Source organism: Anoplophora glabripennis, unplaced genomic scaffold, assembly GCF_000390285.2.
Source record: "Anoplophora glabripennis isolate ALB-LARVAE unplaced genomic scaffold, Agla_2.0 scaffold91, whole genome shotgun sequence".
In the NCBI taxonomy this organism is placed as follows: Eukaryota; Metazoa; Arthropoda; class Insecta; order Coleoptera; family Cerambycidae; genus Anoplophora; species Anoplophora glabripennis.
This window is the reverse complement of record NW_019416224.1, coordinates 154,512-182,420: the sequence shown is the minus strand read 5'-3', so window position 1 is coordinate 182,420 and position 27,909 is coordinate 154,512. Positions and strand designations below refer to the sequence as shown.

Below are 27,909 nucleotides of genomic sequence, written 5' to 3'. Positions count from 1 at the left end.
TTTGTTGGAAAAAAGTTACTTTTTATCTCACGCCTAAAGGTTCCCTTAATATCAATTTGTTTATTATCCGATTTTCGATGTAACTAAATTGGCGATGAAAAATTACATCCATAGTGACTGCTCGCAAATTAATATTTTTGTTGGTCTGTCATGTACCTCAAAGTTAAATTGGACCTTCATGATATTCATTTTGAAATGAAAATGTCGTGCTTCTGGGTACATAGCAGCCTGGTCTTATTTCCTTTATCTAATTTCTTTGCTTTTCTGTTTCATGCATACGTTCTTATGGTTTACCTCCATCTGTTATCTTAACATAATTTACCGTTAATTTTTATTTGCAACCAATTTCTGACTGCTGAACTGGACTGATTGTGATGTTGTTATGTTATTTTTGGCGCGCGCACACCTCGTGTGCTCTGTGCCGTGGTTTTTGGGAACCCACCAACACCCCTATAACATTGCAACACACCAACATGCCACACCCCTAATCGATTCATATAATAATGTATAAAATAAACGTATGTTGAAACACACACAACCTGGCGTATTAACGTACCTCCCCACACCTGATATAATACACTTGCTGCCTAACATTCACTTTAATGTCTCTGGTGTCTGGTGGGTATATCGTACTGGCTGTAATGTTGTCGCATTGCTCATTGGCTGCGATGACGCTTGCTGCACAATACTGCATGTCGCCATAGACAATGGTGCGCCCTCGAACGCCCAGTTTGTGATCTACACTGATGAACAAGGACAGGTATTCACGTTGTTTAAAATCATGTATGCTGTACTACATCGCTGTGTCGAATTTTACCCCTTTTTTTCGTTCCTATTTACTAAACTACATGTATGTGGCACAGCTTACATGACTGATCCAATCTAACAAGTTACAATGTCGCTCCGTAACATAGAATGTGCCTCATTTAACCCAAACGAAGTTTTGCAACGGCTTTTCCATAGGTACTAACACGAACGCAGTGGTATATAGTTTAATTGCCAATTTTAATATTACACAGAACTGTATCGGTTGTTAAGGAGGGGACAGAAGATCATTATTGAACAATACCAATTTTTTCCTCAGTACCGGTGTGCCAACAGTCGAAATTCTGTAAAATAGGTGTTTGGTTTAATATCGATTTACAGTAACTTCATGCTTTTATTGTGTCTTGGTATTCTGCACACTACACACGTTTCATAATATCAGTTTGGCAAAAAAATTACGCATTGTTTAAAAAATTAAGTAACCAATATAGAATATATTAACAAAAACTGAATTAATAAAAACAGCGAAATTAAATATAGATCAATCGGATCAGTTTTCATACAACTATTTTTGACTAATTAAAAATATCAAACTAAAAAAGCAGATAAATAAAAAACCAACTACGTCACTTCACTTTAAGTTGCAATTCTATAAATAACTTCATTGCTATTTGGTCTCTCCGCCTAAGATTTTTGGTTTAGTAAAAATTGTTCTAAAGAAATAATTCTTGACTAACCTATTGATTTTAAATTTTTTAATATGCAAATATTCCACAAACGAATATGGATAAAACCAAAATGTGTCGCAAACAAATAATTACAAACAATAACACTTTTTTAACTACACCAACTGAGCACTAGTAAATCTGGATGTTGCTGGACCATTATTATCACAAATTGACCCTGTTGCTTTGTAACTGTGGATGAATAATAAACACAGTCAGTTTGTACTAAATTCAATTGAGAACGGTTAAAAATCTATTGCTTAAAAACATGACATCACAGACTAGGCAATAATAAATTTGGAGAAACTACCTTACAAAACAATTTTGGTTTGATACTTTCAATTCTTAATGTCGATAACCTTTAACACACGATGAATCACGGTTGCCGCAAAACCTCAATTTTGAGATAAGTAACTCAAGGTGAACAATTATTATTATTAACACTAGGAATTATTTTATTTAGTTGTCACGTAAAAAGAAAAAGTTACCATCTTTTTACTAAACCCTTTGTCGGCCAGTTTGATTTATTGATATTTTGTTATTGATAAATATGGCACTACTACAATATTAAGAATATAAAAATTTTGTAAATAGGAAACATTTTTATCATAACTAGCGATTTTTTTTAGCGAAGACTATTTAAAAAAAAAACAATTTTCAACAAAAGAAAATTGTCATGGAACACCATCTATTATCTTGCTTTATGCGGCAGTATTTTTTTTAAATTGGGAGTGAGGCACATCTATTTTAAGGTTAAAAATTTTTGCTTTTATCAATAATTGGATCGTTCTTGACATTATGGCTTGTTATTTTTCAGAACTGCAAACACATTGTGACTAAAGGCTACTAACTGGCGCAACTCACAATATGATTGCATCCTTAGAGCTGAATAGTTTCGTTTTTTATGCTGCAGTAGAAATTTGTGCTTTATAATGACTCCAATCGTTCTATACCCCTGCCTGGCGATTGGAAATATTTCAGTTTGGCCTATTTTAATAAAGATTTTCAAACATTCTGCATGTTAAACACTACCTTTACCATTGTTATTAACACCGCTTTTTGGTTTTGGCCTCTTTGCTGCCACAAGCTTAATGTTGGTAATACCGCTGATTAAATTACCCGTTGAACAGCCATTCGAAACTGCTATCTGCAAATATCTGAGAAAACATTAGTTCTACACAAAGATAATCTCTTGTAACTTATTTTGTAATGTAAATATGTTTAATTGTTTGATTTTGTGCAGAATGATTGAATTATCTAGTTACTGACCGAAATTTAACAATCTAATTGGCATGTGCATTATTCTAAATTCAAGAATGAAGAAATTGTCATGGTTTTCAAGTAGTGCTTATGTATGCTGTTTTATTAGATATTTCTCCCCGTACATGTTACGTACATGTGCACAAGCAGAGCCATTTTCAGAAAAAAAAGAGCCCCTTAATGTCCCATATAAATAAGATTTTATCAGTTTATTATGTTTTTGATGTAATATGCTGCCGTTTACTGATAAGGACTATAATTTTTCAGTTACTGGACACCCTCCCGGTGTGCCAAGATTTTAATCGTGGCCTTTGTAACCGGCCTGCTTGCAAATTTGTGCATCTACAGGAAGGTTAGTATTTCTAGTACCTATATACAGTTTTTTTACAACATTTACGTAGTGGTTCAAATGGCCTTCCAATATTTTTAGGACGGGTGGTACGTTAAAGAATAAAAAACCTTATCGACGAAAATGAATAATATTGGATGATAGAATACTATACTTCCTCTGATATCTTAAAAGTCGGCACCTGATATCAAAAAATAAAAAATGTAAAAATAAAAAGGTCGTAGTGAAATATTTACAATTATATTGAAACTACTTACCATGTATGTATGACATGAAATTTGTACAAGACCTAAATTAGTGGTCGCAAGCTTAAGTCTAAGATAAAAATGTGAATATGATACGTCGAAAACTGTTAACATATCCCAAAGAAATATAATATTTTACCTTTGAAAGGCACTCCCTTTTTGAAAATATCGGGAGACAATTTGGGACCAGTCTGTGTATCAAATTCAACCCGTATTATAATTATTATTAGGAACTGCTTGTTGTGTGTGAAATTATTTCACATTCAAGTAAAAATTCCACAGGGTGTCAATAAATATTTGGGCAAATTACCTATAATGAATTGTGTACCCATCACAAATTAATAAAAAAGTTTTTCTTAGCATGTGTCCAGAAAAACTTTTCAATATACAGAATGTTTAAGATTAATACAAAGCTATGGTTTATTTCGAGCTGCAAAGAATAATTGTTGAAATAATGTAAATAATATTTTATATCACGGCGTTTTTGACAACTGGAAATATCTTAACAGAAAAAAAGTTGTGAGGGGAAAATCCATCTGTAAATCCGTTTGGATACAAAGAAAAAGTAAAACTGCATTCAGATTTGAATGAAGTAGTTCCAGCTGTTTTCTCGTATGTAATTGAAAACACGAGTTTTTGTAAATATTTACTACCCTTATCTCGATAACAAAATATTTCCTGACAGATCTGTTTTTTTTTTTCAATAATTTTTCGCATAAGAATCATCTTTAAGGTGTGCCAAAGCGTTTTAGTTTCATCCCATAAATCACTTTTGAAAATTTCTGCAAAAATATCAACTGCTACTGAAATAATCAATCAATTAATTGTTTATTTCACTAACCCTTCACATTTTTGCATTAATTTTGGTAATATATTCAGTTAAAACTCTCCATACATTTGTCTCTTTTTAGCGCTTGCATAGTTTTTCATTTCATTCTTAAAATTATTTGTATTTTATTTGCTCTGTTTTTTGTACTTTCTGTTTTGGGGTTGCAACTTTTATTAATTGTCTAAATAGTTTAAAACCATGTACCTATATTTCCGACAAACAACAGCTGATATGCTTAATCCATAGTTCGTATGTACCTCATTATTAATGATTTTCCTTTTTGTTTTGTGATAAATATGACAATTTTCATATTGCACTCTTTCCTTTTTTCATATTCATTCAATAAGAGAGCATTTATTCAGTATTTATATATTTTTTTAAGTTTAATTGGAATCCCCTTAGTTTTTCGGTGTCCTAAGTTGTGATTCTCCAGCTTTCCTTTATTCCTGTACTGAATATTAATTTGATTTGACAAAACGACTAAGTTAATATTACGTAAGATAATATATCATTTGGAAATTAATAGTGGAACTAACAATTATTGTGGTTAATTGGAGACTTGACATCCCCTGTACGTTTTGTGTCGAAACTAAAACTCGTTTCGAACCTGTTGGTTTTAAAATTAATCATGAAATATGAGTATCCGCTGTTATTCCACCACTAGTGCTTTCGGTCCAACGTTTAATCATTCAATCATTTTAACATATTATACACACCTACTTCATAAAAATTTGTTGCTTTGTTTTACATAAATCCATTATTTCTAATTATTACGGCAAAGCGACGCCCGTCACTTATCAGAATATTGTTATATTACAAAACGAAATTTATGATCTTGTTGGCTGGAAATATGTAACAGAATTAAAAAATAATTGATGATAACACCTATAGCTGGTTCAAATTTTTGTTACGTAATTTCGGAAATAACTACATATTAATTTTAATGAAAAGTGTCTCTTTGATTGAAATAATTTTAAACCCAGTTAAAGTTATAACTAAATGATAATCCCTAATAGCACATGACCATACCATGGACGCCAAACGGATGTCCATAATCGGAATTAAAGATACGTTTTTGTACTAGGGACGTTTTATGGATGCCCCCACAGATATATAAATGTCACAACTTTGTGTTATCTAGTGCTGAACTTGTTTTAACATGTCATGTTATATTTTAGACATTTCGAAATTTTCAAGGGTCTATATTTCAACTTGATACTATATTTTTCAACTTTTAAGACGAAAATCAAAGAAATATATTAACGAATATTACCTTATAGTACACTATAAAATATATGTATATTTTTGTATACCTATATAATGTAATTTAAAAATATGTCTGCGTAAATGATGTCTATTAGTTTTAAATAGACACGTATTCGCAATAGAAATAGAACCATTGCGTATCTTGAAGTGACACACTGTAAATTATGAAAATAATTTGACAGCACATACTTCTTGTACAAACAATATAATATAATAATAATAATAATATCTCTACCCCTCATTCTTACCACGAGAATTAGCCCAGAAGTCGGACACTTGTGCGGGAGAGGAGGCGGCATATTATTATTATTAAGCAGGCCGCATTTGCGCCCAGGAACGACTTATGTTGGTAGGCCCTAACCACCATTCAGTGCAGGAATGAGGGAAACCTGGAAAACCTCATTAATTAGGGGGGTGGTCAAATGCCAACCGGTGTCAATCTCTCACATTGACCCAAGCCAACATTCTTCCACCCTACCATACCTACACAGAAGTTGCCAATCCTCCGTACAAGCATAGCTAATCTACGGTCTACCGGCCGCGGGAATCGAACCAGGGCAGAATTAGCACACATCGATTTAAGAACTGTAGTACTGACGCCTTAAACCGTGCGGCTATCGACCGATATTTTACATCATCAATTTATTAAATTTTTAATTAATCTACAAATGAAATAGTTTTAACAAACAATTTTAGAGATATAGGAAAATGTATCTGAATTTTTATCTTCAGTTTACACGTGTAAATTTGCTAATATTGCTTTGTACAAGATCTACTTTGTGTCAAAATAAAAATAATGCACATATTATACATAAGAAAATGGCAAAGTGAAATTGGAAAGGACATTGACTAAACTAATATCATTGTGCACTATAATACGTATTTAGTGTAAACAGACTAGATAAAAATTAATGAATTATTAATTTATCAAACTCGTCAGCAAAATTATGTCGTCATTGTAATAGCACAGCTTGCTACAATTTAGCAAGGACTATTCCTTACTTGATATTATAAAAACAGAATACAAACACATATGCCATATCTATATTTTAGTAGACAGAAAAAGAAACCAAAACGTCGTTTTGAGGCTGGAATGGAAACATGGTGCACTGCTACCAGTGGTACCAGTCGGTATTTACTGTCAACCGATTCATTTTACAATTAAAAAACTGGATAACCAATTTACGAATACGCAGCAAAAGATAATGATGAATTATAGTTGAAAACAAACAAAGTAATACAAATTATGAAATATACTTGATATAATATATCTTACGTTTCCTGAATTTTGCACGCCTGTTGAACATACAGAAAATGGTACTTATGGTACTATAAACATAATCACACATCGCATAATGCTTTTAGGAAACTATTGATACATCCATTAATCACAGTTATTGAGTACCTTTACAAATTTGTTGGATAAAACAGGAAAGGTACATTTTCTGATGTTTACATGATCTCCGTGATCGTTCAATGCAAAAAATTAAAGGAAGTTGCTCTAGTTTTGTGTTACGCTTCATCACTTCCTGGAAGGATCTCTCTAAAAGTGCGATTTCTTGTCTATAAATCGCCAGCCTTAAAAATGTCTAAGTTGCCTCACTTTCTGTTACATGTACAAAAAATTAGGCTAATGAGAGGATGACTTTTGATCAAGTCTTTGGTCTCGATTAACTGGGTATTTGTTTAAGAGTATAGTATGTTTATAATACATATTTAGGAAATACTAGTAGTATTCTATCATCTTGTTGATTCAAATAAATAATCATACCATGTTTCAAAATGGAAAAGAGCAATAAAGTAAATCCCTTAAAAACATAGTTAGAGTAATCTCATGTCATATATTTTTGTCTTCGGAAATGTAATTTAAATACGTCATATACTTTAATACAATTATTTTCAAATTTTGAGTTAAGCAATACTGTTTATTTAACTTACAATGCTCCCGCTACTAACACAATAATAGTACAGCTGATTTCAAATTTTATTTATGTCTTCCCTGTTACATACTTGAAATAAACCTGCCTACTTGCACTTAAGAGATTAAATTGATGCATAAGGATTACAATAATTTCTATTAATTTTGAGATCTAAGGATGATTAAAAAACGATTGATTTATTACTTCTCCATATAATTTCAAAACATATTTCAATTATATCAATGCAGTGACAGATTACTTATATTGATAAAGATGTAATAAATGCAATTCAGTGCAAAATAAAAAAGTTGGAGGAGTTCCTTTTATTTTTAATTTCCTTTTTTTTTATGGTTTTGTTGAGTTAAATTTTTAGGTTTCAGGCTTTCGGGGCCGTTGTCAAGAAACTATGAAACTGAGTTTCAGAAAATTTTCGCAAGAGATTTGACTTTTATAAATGATTTTTTTCTTTTCTAGAGAAAGACTTGGGAGGCAGGTAGTTCATTAGAGGACCTTATAATTTTTTTTGTTGTTTCAGGAGATGGGGTGGAAGTGGTTGAGCAGCGAGTCGCTGTTTGCCGTGATGCTGCGAAGGGACAGTGCTGTCGGTCCGCCTGTAAATACTACCACATCCCCATAGCGCTGCCACCTGCACCAGTCATGGCCGCCCTGGCCTCTTACCTGCAGTAGTAACAACGACAAACTGATTTCTTATTTATCGCATATGTTTATATAGAACTTTTTATTACCAATATTATATAACTAAAAGTCATTTGATGACAAAAAAATAATTTGTGTTATATTGTTTAATTTTTGTTTGAAAAAAAAAGTAATGTAGAAAATTCTGAAAATTGTGAGTGAGTGAATGTAGGATGGATATTTAATATTATAATCCCGTTTTTTTCTCTGTTGGACATCTTTTTAACTACAAGTGGTATTGACTAAATGTTATATATAAAATTGTACCTATGGCCTTAAGCCGAGGCTCTCTGATGTCACATAGGTACAGAGCCACCCCATTATCCTTATATTGTTAAAAATTAACTTACCGTGGGTTTGACCCAGGCAGTGGGTAGTAAGACATAGTAATTATTGTCGAACAGGGAGATATCTGGAGCGTCCTCATTTGTTCAATTGTGATGATTGTCACTGTGTTATTAATTAAACCTTATTGTTTATTTTGTATATTTGCTGTGATGATAATGGTGTTGGATGTGACATATTCTAAAATATTAACAATATATACAGTCCTAAAGCCATTAAATCAAACACCTTGTATGCACCTATAGACTATTTTCGAGAAATTTAATTTTTTATACACGTGGTAGTTTCAAGTCGTCTCAGACTATCATATATAGAGGGAATTACAACGAATTTTGTGAATTTATAGCTTTAAACTATTGAATCAACCTAGTTACTCCACATAATGGTAATCAAATCAGAATATATATCAATTAAGTTGTAATTCTAAATGATTAGTACACGTGGTTAAATTGTAAATGAAAAGACTGAATTGTTAACAGCCGCATTTGAAATGGCGAGGTGTGGGGACCGGTTGATTTAATGTCTCGAGGTTGTACAGTAAAATATAAGTAAGTACTTTTGTTGCCTGAATGGTTTTCGGACGGAGGAATGACACCTGAACCTCGGGCTAATGATAGATTGGTCTAGTCAAAATCGTTGGGTGTGTGTGATTCTGTTGATAACTCGATATCTCCCAATCAAGTGCCACAAAAAAAAATTAAAAAAAAAAAACGAAAAAATGTTCCTGAAAAGCATTTAATACTAAAGTTCCACAATTCAGCGGTCTGGTATTAAAGGGCGAGATGGGGTGCCGATTGTGATATCGGGTGGTCTGAATGCGTGGCAGTACTGTTATTAATATATTGTAAATAGATATAGGTTGTAACGGACAAACTCGCATTAAGAGTTACTTTATTCGTCTAATTAATAGTGTTTAAAAATATTAGGTCTAACAAATTAACTATAAACAACTTGTTACGTACGTACATATTGTATTATACGGGAGCACTGGCCGCAACCAACCACCTTAATTCCTAAAATTACTCTCTAAAACACTATTTTGTAAGCTACATTTAAAGTTCAATTAAAGTTTGAATGCAACTAGTGCCGTTGTACATTTAAAAAGCATTTTATACGCATATACTTTAACGAGCAAGTTACGTGGATGGTTTGGACCGGGTGCTCCATTGGTCTTTCCCTTTAATACCAAGATAGAGTGAGAGCTTCCACAGTCAGAGCACGGGTCTCTGCTTTGCTTATAGTGCATACGCATCGTTTGCTAGGTTAGCTCTTCTGTTGGGTTGCGCATCGAGTGCCCCCGCATCAGTTCTTGTTGTTTGGGTGAAACTGGAGTAAGTGCAGAAATATCACTCTTATCCCTCTCGGCAATTTCAGTACAGAAATATGTTCATCATCTTTTCAAACCACAATACTTTGTATTCCGGGTGATTTAGTTTGATATTCGCGGCCCCGTATCTCTTTTATTTTAACAAATAGCTATAACGAACCCTATATATTTTTAAATCGCCGCCCAAACTCTATCAAATGACATTTCTTAGATCGTTTCCATGGTAACATATGTGAAAATTGCTGTAGTCAACTGTTTTTGTTCAAATGGCACACTATATATTTTTAACACGATAATAATATAACAATTTAAAACAATACTTATTTCAAATGTTTAAAATGATCTCCATTTACTTCCAAACACAGAATAACTCCCTCTCTACAAACACATTCTAGTGTTTCTTCATTTCATCTCCGAAATTCTACTCTTATTCTGTTTTTAATGTCGTCAATATCATTTAAAGGCAAAGAGTAAACTTTTTCTTTTAGAGGCCAAAGAAAGAAATCTAAAGGAGTGAGATCCGCAGATCTAGCAGGCCATTTAACATCTTTATCGAATGTTCTTCATCTCTTGCCCTTAAGGGTTTAAAAATGTGCGGAAAACGATGTTGGTATAAATGACTGGCAGCTTTAGCGTTCTTTCGGCACTCTCCATAAATTAGAATCATGTCTAGTTTTTCTTGGGTACTCATGTTATAATTAGTTATAGATAGAATAGGTATTATTATTTAGAAACGTCAAAATTCAGGTGTTTCCGTAGCTGGCTATCATTTTTCAGAATAAAGCTACTGAAAGTAGGGTTCATCTTTGCTGTTTTTCGAACAATATTTCTAATGAAACTATACACTTCTTTATATAGCTGAACGGAGAAAAAAATATCTTCTAGAATTATTAAAAGAAATATATAGTGTGCCATTTGAACAAAAACGGTTGACTATAGCAATTTTGACATATGTTATCATGGAGACGATTGAATAATGTCATTTGATAGAGTTTGAGCGGCGATTTAAAAATATATAGTGTTTGTTGTAGCTATTTGTTAAAATAAAAGAGGTACAAAGCCGCGAATACCAAACTGGATCACCCGGTATATTTATAGGATACATGATTTGTTAAATTGCACTGATCACGTTTAAGTCTGTTTTAACCTTATAAATTCGTGTAATTTATAAGTGATTGAAATGATATTTCTGCCTACTAAATACGAAATACGAGTTCACGAATATTCTGTGTCGTGTGGTCAGATTTATTTTTAAAATGTTCTGCTGACAATGTTGGAAAGGGGTTAGTGGTATTACAAAGGTAACTGGCGGCAGCACAAGCTTCAGAATAATCGCAAACACGAGACTATTACATGTTTATATACCCATTGCTATATTATTATTATTATAGTCCATAGTTAGCTTAACCTAGAATAATTTCTCTTAACATATAACATTATATTGTCTTGCATGCCCCTAGTTCGAACAATTACATCTTATTCTATACTTAATGTAGTAATAGACTTAGCTGTTCTTTAGCGATTTTTACGTTCGCATAAACGTTTCGATTATATTTTGCATATTTTTTAGACCCCATGCTTTATTTTTACGTACCCTTGCTTTTGCTTTATTTTTTCAATTTACCAAGATGATAAGATCATGACAAATATTCAGTATTCTTTCGTTGACATACCGTTAAAAGGGATTGTAGAGGAAGATATAAATTCTAATCCACTTCGGCTTCCATTTTTATTATTATTATATAAGAAAAATTTACTGTTTTCCTCTGATTGCCCTCAGTCATCTGTTTAAATGGTAATTTTTATTGTATAGTTGTTGTTGATGATACTTAGAAGATTTTAGAATTTCGGTAATTTTACAAAGTCCTTTTGAAATGTCGCTTTTTTTAACTGCCAACTGTGCCCTAACCTCTGCGGAAATTTCGGTGAAATGTCCACTCGCTTGGTTTCTGTACTGAAACGCTGCAGTCAGCAAAAAATTACATTTTGTACAGTATATTTCGTACTAGTTTACAAGGCTTTAAAAGTGTATAAATTTTGTTATTTATTGTGTATTTATTTTTGTATTACACTGCTATACTGTTATCAAAATTACTATTATAAATTTATTTATGTTGCGTATTTATAATGTATAATTTTAAAATTTTATATAGGGCAAATTTATATTGTATTTACCTGTTTAGTTGTTTATAGGCTAGTTAGGTGCTGCGGCTGGAATTTCACTGCGATTGCACGAGTTTAAGGTTAGGGCAGTCAGCATTTTGCACAGTTAAGCAGCTTCAATGATATTTTGCTTGCTTCGCGGCTAATGCGTATTTGCCCTGGCTTTGCTGACAGAATACTTAAACTAACAATGTTTTTGCTTTATTTTTATCGTTATGGTTTTTCCAGTTAGTATCCGTAAGGCCCGTCAGTTGCCTTAACATTATTTGTAGAGATAGTTTTTGGAATTCATTATATTTTTATATATTTGTGTTTTTTGTTGAAGTTTTTTTATAACCTTTTTGTTGTTCGGTAACTGACAACGGCAAGTTATGTTGTGTGAGATTTCTTACTCTTAAGCAGCGACCTACGTATAAAAAGGTCAAATCTTAAACTAGTTGTTGTTATTGGTATATTTTTAGAACATCTGATAAAATTACCTGAAATATGATGGCAGAGTGAATTTTAATATGAGCCACATAGAAAAGGACTTTTCTACCCTCCCAATAAAAACCAGTACGAATATTTGTATAAATATACTTTGTATATATTTATAGTGGCTCATTATTTTTTCATTTTATCAACAACAATTTTGTGATATTTTTAGTAATGATTGTTATTTAAGTCACATCACAAAGCAAACAAATAGCCGTTTGCATCTTCTGATAGGAAACAATGGCAACCCGACAATATACAACATTGCAATTGTTTTCTAGCAGTTCTGTTAAGCAGTTGCTGTTGGTAGAAGGAGCCGTTAAGTACCCTCTCAGCACGGTCTTGCATTAACGGTTGCTTTGGTCCTAGCAAGTTAAATTAGGAATTTATTCACAATAATCCTGTAAGAAAGGCGAGGTTATTCAGAAATAAGGAGAAAACACATAACGAAAACAAATTATAACAGATTATTTTTTGAAAAATATAAAGAATACAATTATATATATTATATATTATGATATTTACTTAATGATCATTAAAAGATATGTGTAAAATATAAGAGTGTATGCATGATATTTAAAATACATATTCATGATATTGGATAGTTTTCTCCTTATTGGTGAATACGTGACAGGCATCTAGAGATGATTTGGTTGAGGCGATCCGGGGCCACGTATGATATCACTTAATTTTTGATCAGACGAGTGTTGATATTAAAATTATTTATTCTTGTAACTCTTGTATAAAAACGTCATTATTTTGGGGCCACGCAACCAGTGGGATGGTCTGACGTCTACATGCCTGTCGTTTTGGGGTGAGTGAACTAATTTGATAAAGTGTGTGATTATACAATTTTAAGGATGTTGCCGACTGTCCTTGCCTTCACTATTTTGTCAGGATTTGTGTTAATTAAATTGTGCCATAAACTAATGAAACTATTGAATGATGTATCTCATTCCAAATATAATATGTATTTATTAAAGTCCAAATTATAAGTTCTTGATCTTATTTATCTTTAGTAACTATATAATGTAGTCAAACATTTTGTCAAGTTTCCATGTTCACGTTATGTCTTATAGACATGATAATTGATTATTGATATATTATTGTTTATTATTAATTAAATATAAGAATAAACTAATGATGTGATGATGATCAGTAGATCATACAATGGGGCTTTTAGGCCTCACATTTTCTGAATATAGTAGAGTTAATAAACCATTATGTGAAATTTTATGCGTTTTTCATTTCCTTGGTACTTTGTCTCCTCAATAAATTTCAGCAATCAAATTCTTATTCTTTCAGTATCCTCCTTTAATAAAAATATTCTTACCACACACGTGAAGGTTAACTATTACCGCATGAAAAAGGTATTTTTCATTTTATTAAATAACTGTATTGGTATTGACAAATATCTTATTAGTTATTATAAGAGCAAAAATTTGTCTTCAATTACTTAAATCATATTCGTAATAATTATTAATGACAAAAGCTAAAGTCTATCAATGGAAGAGTGTATATACTTACTACAAATAATTTTAATTAGAAACAGTGTGTGTCTTTCAGTGATTTTAAAGTTCTCCAAATTGAACTAAAGAAGAAACTTCAACAAAAGTGGAACTGTGGACCTTGGTAAAGTCTTTCCGAAGTCAGTTAAACAAGCAAAAAAATGACTGGCAATAAAATTTAATGAGTTTCATAGGCGCCCCTAAAAAAGTTTTCTGTTAAATGTAAAAAATTATAATAATTTGTATATAATGTGTAGAAAATTTCTATTATATGTTAATTTGGCAACAACATATTTTAATTATTTATGTCCTCAAACAATTTTATTATATTGGCGGTAAATTTCGATTTGTTCCGTTTCAAAAGGTCTCCAAAATGCCATGTTGTGATAATATTGGTAAACAAAATGTCCCTCTTATTTCATCCTTTCGCAATTGTAATATGAATGATTGATAGAAGGTGCCTATAATAAATTAAAATTACCTGAATCACCAAATTCCGTATTGCTGCACTGCACTGCTGGGCAATTTATCAACCACTTGTCAACTGATGAGATTTATTACCCAGTAGCCCAATAGAACTGTCTTTGTTTTCCTTTGCCCGCGTTCGCATTCTTCAACTGGTCGCATACATTTCTACCACCTCCACGTTTAGTTCGACCAGATCTGTATATGGGTATTGCTAAATAAATAGGGGAAAAAGTTTTTCAAATATTTCAATGCCGAGTTGCTGCATCAGCGACCGAACCTGGTACATACTGTCAATCTGTTGGTTCTTTAATTGATATCGGAAAGACTATAACGAAAAAAAGTCTGCCATTTATAAAAGTTTGCAGATATACACAAAATAACTGTAATGAGGGCTTTCAAGAGATATTTACTAAATTATATTTTCTTATTTTTATATGTATATTGTTCATAAATATGTTTTTATACATTACAGAGAACTATTTAATTTACTTAGGGATATCCCCTCATCATTTTCGGAAATGATAATGTAAATTACATAAAAGTTGCTGATGCTGCAGTTTTCATTTTTAGAATTTTTTTTTATAAATAGCTGTTTAAATTAAATTAATATCACGCATTGACTGGTACTATTACAATTTTTCGAAATTTTCTAGCCTTTTGTTGACACATTCAACTTTTTTATATCTTACGAACTCCAGATTTTTTTTCCCATTATGAGGTAGGTACATGATCACTTTGTACATTTCAAAATTTTCAATGACGTTTGAACAAAAACAATTTTGGATTAGTAGAGATTTTATTATTGTCACAGACCGTGTTGATATCTAGTGGTTATTCAGATTGTTATTCCGTGGCCTATGTACCTAGTCGCTACCAGATACAGACTTACATTGCACTTCCTTAGCCCTAGTAGTTTTAACCTTCCTTAGATGTTCTCGAGCTGGGCTCTGTGGTAAGACCCGCTATCAAAACCCTTAGGCTGCCTTGATGTCTATTTCGATTCTTGTTGCTAGCTCTAAGGCCGCTACGGCTCAGCCGCGGCGAAGCTTTTGCAGAGTCACCACCGAGGATACCGACAGTGAAAAAATGGCGAAACCTTTGGAGGCATACGCTGCAACGGACCGTCTTAGAGGACTACCATTGTCTGAGGAGCGGTTCCGTCTGTAGCGGCCTTAGAATCGACAACAAGAACCAAAATGAACATCAGGCAGGGACTAGGGACTCCGATAGCAAGTCCGTCCTCAACAGATCCTAACACAAGAGCAACATGGATAGGTCAGAGATTCCTAGCCAAGGTTAAGGAAGTGCAATACGTGTACATAGGTACATAATAACCGAAAAACCATCGTACTTTAATGCATAATAATAATTATGCACGATTGTGTGTCATTGTTAAAAAAAATTCTGAGAACGAAGTTCCAGTCATATATACCTAGTTATAAAAGAAATAGTTGAAATCTAGTGATCTATGAAAGTCCACAAGAAAAATATAGGCATTTGATGAAACAATCCCCAGTAAAATGTGGAAACAAAAAGATCTCTTTGTAGCAGTTGTTTTTACATTATCAAACTTTGTCAAAGGTGAAAGCAAGAATATAGGATGTTTCTCTGAAAAATAGCGTTATTTGAAAATGTAAACATATCAGGTTATGTGTTTTTCTATTAATTATTACTTAAACATTTCAATTTTGTTTTGAATAATTATTTGTTACTAACTGTTTCAATAGTATCAGAGTGGTGTAATCCAATAATAGTAATGGAGTAGTTACTTCCCACAGTATCAGCAGTTCGCAATCAGAATTTGTTTGAATTTGCTTAATAAATCAAAAAATTAGTAAAGCATTTCTAAGTTGACAGGGGCAAATGCTATATAAAAAGACTTAATTTTATAACACATTGCATTATTCATATCAAAACTGTTTTCTCAATCTAAGTTTCCGCATATTCCTACACAAAAAGAGTCGTAAAAGGAATATGTACATTATTTAGTGTTAATTCATCCAGTTTAATTTTAATCCTTAAGCAAATTACTTCCTGATGGACGCTGATGTCAATGGCAAAAAAGGTTTATACAAGAAGTGAAAGTGAGTTAATTTTTGTATAGATCATGGATGCTATAATGATAATGATTGTTAAATATTAAATGGTAATTTATTTGGTAACATTATTGATGTACGCTGTGATATTGTATTTTACAATAATTACATATTATTAGATTTATCATGTATTTCATTATATTCTAATAAATTCTACCATTACTGAGGAAATTAAATGTTAATATATGAGTATTAAGGCACATAAAAACAGTGTGTGATACAAACTTCCTTATCTGCAAAATAAAGTGCTATAGAGACCTTTTAACACTTATAAATTATAATTTTATGATTGTTCCTTTCTATCGACACACAAGTAGTAAAAACATGTTAAAAAAATGTAACCTAAATGATGAAATTTAAATATTATTTTACATTTGTCTGCATTTCCTAGCAAAACTTTGTGTTAGGTAATTGTAAATTTCAAAAGGAACTTTTTCTTCGTTAATATTTTATTCATCAAATACATGTATGTTATAGGTATTCCTTTAATCATTAAACAAATGAATTACAAAAAATTGAACTGAAATTTGTAATGGAAAAATATATGTGAAGATAAAATCTGGATACAAACATCTAATTATTTTATTATTCAAGATTAACTGTAGCCGAATAATTAGTGTATTTTATTAAATTCATTTGTTTTCAATTTATTTTGTTTTATTTATAAATTTTGCAACTTATTTTTGGAATTAATGAAATTTTTTATGACAACCAGGGTACAGATTTACTTAAATTCGACAAAATGGATAGCAGAAAAAATCTCAAGTATAATTTTTTAAGTTTTTATTTAACAATTATTTTATTATATAACATTATCTTCGTATATAAAAGTAGAAAAGATGAGATTTGGCAAGTACGAAGTTTTAGAGTTGGTAGAAATCTTGGGAAACTGAGTACAGCTATATACAAAGTCTTTTAAATAAAACCATCTTTAAGATGAAAATTGCATTAAAATAAATTATTTCCTAACAGAGAATCCATCTCCTGTGGGATCTAAGATCCATGGGTAGTTGTTGGGGCATTCCATGCAAGTGAATAGACGGAGGGTCTCTCCAGGAAGTTCTCTGGTGTTAAGGGCGCATGAGTTGGGTAATGAACAGTAAGGTTGTCCTTTGATGTCGCATTTTTCTTTCCATTCTTGGAAGTCACGGAGACCATTTAGTTCGGTAGGATTCTGCATCCACTGAATAACCTGGAGGTTAGTAACGAAGTATACGTCGTTACGTCCCAACATTTCTTCAATGAATTTAATGAGTTCTTCTTTGAATTCCTTCTTGCTCTTCAACCAAGAGGCATGGAAGTTAAGACCTAATGGCGCACGGTTGCTGTTGAAATGACGGTTGAAATTATGACGTAAGAGACGTGCGAATTGATCTCCAGTTTGAATGTTAGAACAAGAGTCAACCATGTGACAACCAGGAAGAGATTCGTCAAAGGTTGGATCGTCACGTCTATCCAATTCGTTCATCACCATTTCCCACACTGGATGGCTTCTACTTGGGCAGTTGTGAGCGTTCCCGTTACACTTGTGTGGCATCCTGAAGTACAAGGTGTAAGGCCAAATTGGTACACGACCCAATGAAGCAGTGATGGAAGCGTCGTATACGAAGAACTGATCAGCCATCATCTCGAACTGCCTGTTTCCACCAACTCTAAGGTAAGGTGCACGGATTCCGATGATGGAACCGTCAGAGATGTTAGCGAAACGTTCAACGATCAGACGAGCTCCAGCCATTTCAGCCAACCAATCGTCGTAGGAGCCTTGACTCCAATAGTTAGGATCTTCTTTGTGTGTCAGAGAAAAGACGGCAATCTCGTGACCACGTCTGTGCAAATCTTGCACGGCAGAGTAGTTGGTGTATTTATGGGATACGAAGAATGTTCCTCGGATCTGGCAGCCGTTGGGGTTGGCTCTGGCGCCGGAAAAGACTTCTTCGTATAAATCGATGTTGTCTACGTTAACTGCTCCATTGAAGGAAATGGTGATCATTTGGGGAACGTTGGCTGGTTCAAGACTTCCTGGAATTCTGGTACCATCAGCAGAGCAGAAACAGTCAGGGAGAACACACTGGGTAGGGTCGCAGTCTGGTGCACGGTTGGGGTCAGTGTCAACATCTGAAAATAGAATATAATTTTAATACACCAACGATACAATTAAAATACCGCAAAATACCATATTTTTGTTTATATTTTCAATGTAGTATGTATGACGACTAATTAATATCGAGAAAAAATTCAGGTAGAGATTACCTTTAAACAAATTAAGAATAATTTCCTATAAATATTTGTACGGAAACGCTTAGTTTCTAAATTACGATTTTCTCTCAAAGTTAGAATACAGGGTGGTCCCGAGATAATGGGCCAAAATTCATAAGTAGATTCCTGACGCAAAAATATTGCGATTTAGCTGATCTTACCTTAGTCCAAAAGTTGATAGTTAAAGAGATACAGGGTGTTAAATTTAAATATTGTTTTAGTTTATTTCCATTTATTTCTTAATAAATGCAAATATTCAAACAAAATTTTGGGGTTTGGGGTTCTTTGGGTAGAGGAATTGAAATTTGTTCACATTTTGGTTATAGTTCATAGAGGGCGCTAACTGCCGTAGATTGAATGTGTTGAAAATGACATAACTGTTTTTGTACTTTAAAGTATCTCATCTTTGATATCAAATTCTTATTTTCCAACTTTTTTTACACAGCTTTTTTTTGCAAAAGGTATAAAGTAGCCGTCTCGCACCGTTTCCGAGATAGTTGCCTTTGAAACTTCCAATGCTAATAGTTGAAATAATTAAAATAATTTAGAAATGTTAAAAACAAGGATTTATTTAGAATTAAAAATTGTAATGAACAGTAAAATAGTAAACATTAGTAAAAAATATGCCTTTTTGACAATAATTGCTCAAACTGTCCAGCTCTATATTCAATACATTTATCAACGCGTTTATTAAAAATTGTCTTATTTTAAAGTATAAATCCTTAACGCGAAATGACTTTGCAGCATTTAAAACCTGCTGCAAAAGTTCTTCTCAGGTCTTTATAGTTTCTCTATAAACAACTAATTTCATGTAACCCCAAAAACGAAAGTTTCGGCATTCTATCTCACATTTATGTATACATATACAATTTAAATTGTAAGCTACAACGTAATTTTAATTAATGACAGCAATAAAACAAGTAGAAAACGTCACTTATTTGATTTTCGTCCAAATCCTACTTAAGAAACTTTACCGCTAAATTAATAATACCTGTAGGTACTTAATTGTAATTTAATGCAACAGCATTGGAAGTTTCAAAGCCAAATATCGAGAAAACGGTGCGAGACATCTACTTTCATACCTTATTATAGTATAGCTTTTTTGTGTAAAAAAAAGTTGGAAAATAAAAATTTGATACCAAAGATGAGATACCTTAAAGCATAAAAAAGTTATGTCGTTTTTAACACATTCAATCTACTGCAGCTAGCGCCCTCTATGAACTTTAAGCAAAATGTAATTAAATTTCAATTCCTCTACCCAAAGAATCCCAAACCTCAAAATTTTGTGTGAATATTTACATTTGTTAAGGAATAAATGAAAAAACTGAAACAACACCCATTTAACACCCTGTATCTCTTTAACTATCAACTTTTGGTATAAAGTAATTCGGCTAAATCGCAATATTTTTGTTTGGGGAATCTACCCATGAATCTTGGACCATTACCTCGGGACCACCCTGTATATCCTAACTTTGAGAGAAAATCGTTTTTTCATTAATACTTAAAAACTTTTGTCAATTTGAACATCACGTTTTTTTATAATGGTACAAAACGTTTTTTGATGTAATTACATTTTTACTTATTTATTCCAGTAAATCTGCTTGTTCAATTTTGGGTCACTTTAATTATCATTAAGGCTGTCAGAGTGAGCCGCAATTCAATAGCGTGCCAAGTGGGCCAACCAAGACATGCGTGAGCCGCTGCCTTAGAATGCTTTTCACGTTCATGTCCCGTTAGTATCCTGTTGCTTTGTGATCGTGCGGATGTTGCGTAATTAATTTATATTCATTGGTATTTATGGTGTATTGTAGACAATTTAATTTGTTGCTTTTTAATACATAATGCTTACGCCTATGTCCCGCGGCTAAGTTGTGACAGCCCTAATCATCAAACATACAATTTATTTTGAAACTTATTAGTAAACAGAAAACGTTTAAGTAAAATCTATTATTTTTTCTAGGTTCATATTTTAATTGTGTTATATTTTTGTGAAAGGACGGTGTGCTTGTGATGGTGCATTAATAATTGCACATCAACACAATGAATGATAATAATAAATTACTGGACATAGTAGTAATTTCTTAATTCCTCCTGGTCGTGTCTACTAGAATCGTGTAAACTACGGTCCCTTCGATATTTGTTCAGATAGAATTCCAAGAAAAGAATAAGCCAATAAAGTTCTATTATCCGAACTACAGTAACAATTTACTGCGGCAGGAGCGTGCCTCTTATTGATTTTTACTGGAACATCACTGCAATAAGTAGCTAATATCTAATTAGGCAGAAAGATGTCTTGTAAGATGTCTTAAGAACAAACATGGATAGTTTCAATGAAATAATAAAGAAAGGATCTTTTTACCATAACAACAAGCGCCTCCGGACACATGCTTATGGGAAGTTTTTTTTGCTAGAAATATCAAAATGATTTTATCGCAACTTTGATAAGACAGACCTACCCTGTTATTGGAATTGTATATATTATGCCACTTTCATGTTTTTTCACTTACCGCAAGCATTTTCATCGGATTCATCCTTGCAGTCCGGTTTTCCATTACAGAAGAGTTCCTTGTCAAGGCACTCGCCATTGCCACACAACAGTTTTCCATCAGGGCATTGGGGTTCATCAGTCTTAAATATGGGAAGTGTCTTCCTAGGTTCTAAAATGGTTTAGATGCAGTAGTTAAAAATAAAAATTCATCCAACTGAGTGGCTTAAAGTAAGTCTGTACAGGTATTGTGTATACTTGATTGGCGTTTTTCTTTGTACAAAATATTTACAGCTTCTCGCACGAGAAATAGAAAGTAGATAATTGGAAATCAATTTAGGGAAACTCTAGTAGATATGGAAATGTAAGTTTTAGTCACAACAAGAGTTATATGTATAGGGCATCCCAGATAAGTAAGTCTTTTTCTAAATAAATAACATAAAAATTTAAGTCCTTTTCTTTTAACGAAAATTTTAAATTTAATATTTATTTTTCCATTAAGAGAATTAACATAATTTATTTAAACTAATCATCGTTAGATTATTCGCTAGTATTATTGTGCAGATATATTTTATATTCTGAATTTATTGAGTGACCCACTTATGGAATATTGCCCATTAGAAGAGAGAAAAACGTTTAAACATACGTATACATGCCAATATTTAATAGAACAATTGAGAAAAGTTTGAAAAGTTTTTGTTACTGATTTACAAACATTCGTATCGTTGCCAAGAGTAATTATTAGAAAGGTGTAGAAGTGTTTAACAGTAAGAATAAATAGGTAAGTATAAGGCATATAACATAAACATGCAAATAGGTTAGATGTGTAATGAAGCAAGTTATTTCATGTGCAATCTGCCAAGTCCCAACCAAAGCCAGTATTGAAATAACAGCAGAACAAACAGTAACAGACATGCAAATAAGGTATTAATTATTATTAAGACACTGTAAATATACACAAAATATTAGGCATTAGCATCTACTTTCTAATAGTCTATGTCGATAACAGACAAATTTCTACAAACTTAATTTGTCCCCAATAATTTACATTTCTATTTGCTTTTCACATAAAAATTTACATCCAAAACCGTCTCCAAAACCAGTTCAAATGTATAGCTCTACAATATGCGGCGGTTAAGATTTCCAGATTTGTTTTAATTTAATGAATATTCTTGTATGGCACATAACTTAAATGTGCAAAAAGTCGATTAGTAAAATAAAACCAATTGGAAACCTTAAATAGCTGCCCAAAAGTTGCTCCTTCACCGCACTTATCGCAAGTGCGACGACTTACTCTCAAGTTTATCACAATTTGTGACTTTTCCTTTCCAGTCACAAGTTTGTTTATCGACATCAAACGCCAATCCACTGGGGCAAGTGATTTGTTTTAGACCGGATTTAGTACACCTGTTACGTCAAAATGTTCTCTTAATATTAATGTTTCAACCAAGAAACAGTGACCGCATCACAAATCTAAAGTAATAACACTAACTGCAAAACATGAGTTTAAAATTTATTTATTTGTATAGTCAGCATGACCCTTGGCATTATAAATGAAAAAAAGTTAGAGCTACGTAAAGTTAATTTCACTTTTCTTTATTTAATTGTGCAGGTGGCCAAACAAAAGAAACAAAAAAATCAACTGTGAATAAGTATAGCTTTCTTTAATTGCTGCGTTTCAGGAATTTTATCGTTATTATTCTGCTGTACCTTGCACGGCAGGATTCGCCTCTACCGTATGTTTTAAGTTCTTGACTTAGCTGAGTATTGTTTTGCGAAAAAATACAATTTGATATTGTGATAAGTGTCACTATTTCTTCTTTATCGACTTACTTTCTAAACGATCGCAATTTTTGACATTAGTTTTCCAGTCGCATGTCTGTCGATCGAGGTCGAAAGCGAGACCAGTTGGACATTTGACTGATGCCAATCTAGTGACGCCATTATTATCTGAATTCATATCGCACCTAAATTTCATGAAACATAATAAATGCAGTTTAGATTAACCAGAAATGATACATCATGAATATAAATGGGTTTTAACGAAATAAAATATACAGTTACTGAAGGTGACAATGAGGAAGTCCTAGAAAATAAATTTAGATTTTTATAAGCACGGTGGTAGGTGTAGTGATATAAGTGATTTCTGTATTAACAATAATATTACTAATATATGTACTACACTTCTGAAAAAAATTAAAGGATCAAAAAATGTTCATAATTTTTTAGTGATTTTCGAAAGACTGTATCTTTGTGTGTATCGAGATAAATAAAAAAGCGTTTTGAAGCTTTATGCTTCTGGTTTCAAGATCTTTAGACACATTTTTTCGAGCTACGATTGTTTGCTCAAGAAAAAAATTAAATTTTTATTTTTTTTGGATTCTATGGAGTTTCTTCAAACTCAATCAATATAGTGGTCAGTTAGCTTATTTATTCAGCTTCAATTTGATTTTTGAAAGGTCTCCGTGCGACTATCGATTGAAGAGATATTGATCGTTAAATAAAAAATGACACTTTTGTCTTTATTCATTGATATCTCTGCAAGAGATTATTGCACACTAAATCTAAGGGCAGTTTTGAAAACTTGAATAAACTGCCTACAAGGACCTGTCATGGTTTTCGAAGAATTTTTTTTCATCCTTGACATCAATTTGAAGAAAGTGCATAAAAATGACTTTACAGTTTTTTAGAAATTCTACAGCTAATTTACAAAATATTGATGAAAAGAATAATACCGAGAGAAATTTTTACAGCTCAATCATACAATAACAATGTAAATTGACAGTTGATGCATCAGAGCGTTTTTCTGTTCCAAGTGATCAAAGTTTTGGTAATAATAATTAAGTTTATTACTCCTAAATATTACGTTATCATTCTCGGATGCTCCAACAATTTTTCATAGATATAGTTTAAACTTAAGAAAAAAAATCTGAAAATTAAAAAAAAAATTTTCAAAATTTTTTTGTCTGAATATCTTGAAACTAGAGACTTAAAAGCTTCGAAATGCTGTCTTGCTTATCTCGCTACGATCATTTTTCAGGAAGAAAGCCTTAAGAAAAATCACTGAAAAATTCATGAACATTTTTTATTCCTTCAATTTTTTCCAGTATTGTATAATAAGTGGTATTAAAATTTTTGCTTTCCAAATTGACAAGTACATATAAAAATTTGCATTAATATTTTACTGTTTCTAATAATTACCCGAAAAAAATATTCAATAGAAGAAGATCTAAGATGATAAATAACCTGTACATGATGATCTAAATAATTCTCTTTTTATTGCGATTTAGGTACGTCATTGCGTTTATTGTATTTGAATGGAACAAAATATAGACATATGCATGGTAAAAATCTAGAAAAACAATTGAATACCAATTTAAAAACGGGGTTTTTGAGAAAATAACAGGTTTTAACTTTTAAAAATAAATAGTAATAATATGAATATATTACAAACATTTCGATGATACTCATCAGCTGGTATGCTTCAGATTTTACCGTATATTCATTTCAACTTTAATTGTATTTTACTAATCTCATACAGTTTTTAAATGGGCAATATATCTCCCAACACAACTTACAGAAGATATTCAAAGTAGCATTTTTAGTAAAAAAATATTATATATTATTATTTCGAATCCGTGGCTCCATCTTAAATTTATTGTTTTTAGGATCGGACTTTTCAAATTTATGAAATAGAGCTTATCATAAATATAAAATTGTTTATTATGTTAATCACTTGGCTTTTAAAATATCAAAAGTATGTATGAGATTGCTGGATTGGTATTAAAAATTATGATATAATTAAAATATCTGAAATCAATACGCTTTTTTCTCAAAAAAATATTTTTTGTGTAATGGAGAAAATCACAATGGAGAGAGAATGGATCAGATCTGTGTGAATTCGACATGTTAGGTCAATTTAGTTAAATACAATTTTTGAAACATATGCATCCATTATATTTTATGTTACCATATAAAGATATTTACTGTTAAATTTTAAACATTAAAATTAATGATAAATATAAGTTATAATTAAAAAATTTCCATGTTTTCTTAAAAAGTCATTCCATAGACAATGGGTTCTTATTTTAGTCTAAATATACCACGTGACATAATGTTGATTTTGTAAACATTCGATAATAATAGCAATACCAATATATAAACTGGTTAAAGCTTTTCTAAACAGAATACCGTAGTTATGTAATTAATATAAACTATGATGGTTAATTTTGAACAGTATACCTATTCTATATCCTTATTTAACAATTATATTTGTGTAAGCAAGTCTCTATTGAATCTATTGAAAAATATATAGAACTAGAACGACATACTTATGCAAATCATTATTATTAACGTGTATTTTATATACTTTGCCTAAAAAAATGTTTCCATAGCGTATTGCTTGAGTTTAAATAAAAATAAGTGTTAATCGAGCACAAGGTTTTAAAGAGAAATCTATAAAAATAAACGATTCTGGAAAACTTACACAACTAACATAATGTCTTATAAATTACCTGACTACTTCTCTGCAGTCTCCTTCCGTTGTAAGACGGAAATATTCATCAGCTGGCCTATTCTCACACAGCTGCTCTGCGCTAGCTTCAGAATCGCCACCTTCCTCATCCTGGGCATAAGCTGGACAGAAACAAGATGATTATTTAAGCTTATTGTTTACTTCAATGAAAAGCAGTCATGTAAAATTCAACGCGAAAGAGCTTCCATGGAATAAGGAAGAAATCTGGGTCAATCGAAAGTGCGTTGTAAATTAACGTAGAACAGGTTTTTATATGGTTGTTTATGTAAGATAAGGTAGTACCTACTAATATATAGACCTATCTGGTACATACGTAAATAGCGCCGCAACAATTTTAAGTACAAAACAATAATATGCAACACCAAATCGAAGTAGAAAGTTGAAAACGTTTAAATGTTTTTATGTTCTTCGCAACTAGACCTAAATCATTGAGCTGTAAAGTCAACCACATAAAGCAGTTAAATATTTCTTCTAAACCTCACCCCATATCACCTTGCCAAGCCTTTAAATGACTTATACATGATTGTCGTTCTCGGTAAAGCCACATAAAGAAACAAAAGGAGAAAGGTCAAATGTCGAATTGCAACACTCGATATTTAAATTGGCTTTCAAGAACATTCTCTTGATGACATTTCAGAGAGATGATCGGGTGTCGAAAAAATGAGCAGTCTTTATGAAATTCCTAGAATGAGGCACGAAAGACATTTGCCGTTCTCGATACACAAGGAATGGTTGGTTAACCTTGAATCTAAATAAATGTTGGAATTGCTAAGCGACTTGACTGGGAAACCTTCAGAGGATATTCTTTCAGTGTACATGTTGACATTTTAATGAAAGTCCAAACTGCATTCCTAAAATAGGTCTAGAAAAATTCAAATTTATGCTAATTACCGATTAGCCGCAAAAAATGCATCCTTGGTAAAAATCGAAATGTGTTAGGAGTGGTTCCAACAGAACATACCGCCGTAATTAGTTACTAAATCTTGAAGGTTATCCAGAAGAACAAGGAAAAAAACTGTAGTTGATGCTGGCTTTGTTATGTACTACGTAGGTACATTAGAAAGTTCATCCAAACATATTTTACTTCAAACATACTTAAAATTCACTTCAAATTTTCACACAGTAGTTATTTATTTTTTTATATTGCAGTATAAACGTCAATTTATAAAAAAGAAAATTAATTAAACTATAAAGAATAATTGCCAATAAAGAGTCCCGTAGTGCAACTTGAACTCTGACATCTAGGTCGTAGTACTTTTTAAAGTAATACAAAATTATATATTTCAAATCTTCAGCTATTGCATAACTACTTGTGAAGGCTTAGCAACTAAACTGTAAAAATTTCTGACCAATTTCGCGTAACTAAATAACTGTAAATTGAGTATAAATATTAATTTACTACTTCCTGTAACTTGATCACGGTTAATGAATACCTAACTGCTTATCCTTTCTGGTAAAACAAACTTTTACACATTATTAAGTCAACGGTACACTATTATTTAATCACACCTTGCGAGTATTAGTGTCAGTTTTAGAATTATAATTTCGATTTTACCGTTACTGGTACAATAATAAATAATATAAAATAATTCTTAACACAGAAAATGTTTCTCAAATTTGATGAAAAAAAATTGACCTTCACCTAACCAAAATGCGAGTTTTAGAAAGTGCCCGAACCGGATGTGGACGTCGGGTTTTCTCTTTTTTTTATGTCGAAAAATATGAGGATTCACAGTTAGGTAAATCAACAAACCCACCATCACCACCACCACCACCACCAATCGTAAATTCTGAAAAACTCACCAATCCCAAGGAGCAAAAAACAACACAGCCAAAGTCTTTTGTTAGCCATGCTGAAACTTCGAGCACTAGCCAAGAAGTGGTTGGAGGCGAGATTTATATTTATACTACGTCTTTTTTTACACTGCGCATGTGTGTGGGTATGTCTTCGTAACCAGTCCTCCAAGAGAAGTTAAACTAAAATCACTTTCACCGATCCAACTCAGTTCTTGTAAACAACTAGCGGGCTACTCGCTAGGTGACTCTACTTATATATTTTGTTATTTTCGACGTTGATCCTGTCGGTTTTACCTTCTGCCACCACCACGCAGTTCTAGAAATAGGATCTTCCTGAATTCTAGACGCACTGATTTGGTTCTGGGACTAAATTATTTGAAGATATGAGCCGCACAAAATCCT

General features: G+C 32.1%; 1 protein-coding gene across 2 annotated transcripts; it reads right to left on the bottom strand.

Annotated features, from left to right (window-relative positions):
• Positions 1–17,203: 17,203 nt before the first annotated feature.
• On the bottom strand, positions 17,204–27,708 carry LOC108904405. 2 transcript variants are annotated; one of them, XM_018706951.2, is made up of 5 exons: positions 27,514–27,708; positions 25,691–25,811; positions 23,010–23,143; positions 21,199–21,348; positions 17,204–18,550 (listed from the first exon to the last, which is right to left on the bottom strand). In XM_018706951.2, the coding sequence occupies exons 1-5, from the start codon at positions 27,560–27,562 to the stop codon at positions 17,394–17,396; spliced, it is 1,611 nt and encodes a 536-aa protein (XP_018562467.1). In that variant the 5' UTR covers positions 27,563–27,708; the 3' UTR covers positions 17,204–17,393. The 2 variants fall into 2 exon arrangements, with proteins under 2 accessions (XP_018562467.1, XP_018562468.1); XM_018706952.2 differs by lacking the exon at positions 23,010–23,143 and adding an exon at positions 22,471–22,583 and having other exon boundaries at positions 27,514–27,705.
• Between the last annotated feature and the right edge of the window lie 201 nt (positions 27,709–27,909).

Coding starts and splice junctions, on each gene's coding strand:
- LOC108904405 (XM_018706951.2), bottom strand. CDS start 27,562: ATGGCTAACAAAAGACTTTGGCTGTGTTGTTTTTTGCTCCTTGGGATT. Junction 23,144..25,690: donor GACTGCAGAGAAGTAGTCAG/GTAATTTATAAG, acceptor CATGAAATTTAG/GTGCGATATGAATTCAGATA. Junction 21,349..23,009: donor AAATTGCGATCGTTTAGAAA/GTAAGTCGATAA, acceptor AAACCATTTTAG/AACCTAGGAAGACACTTCCC.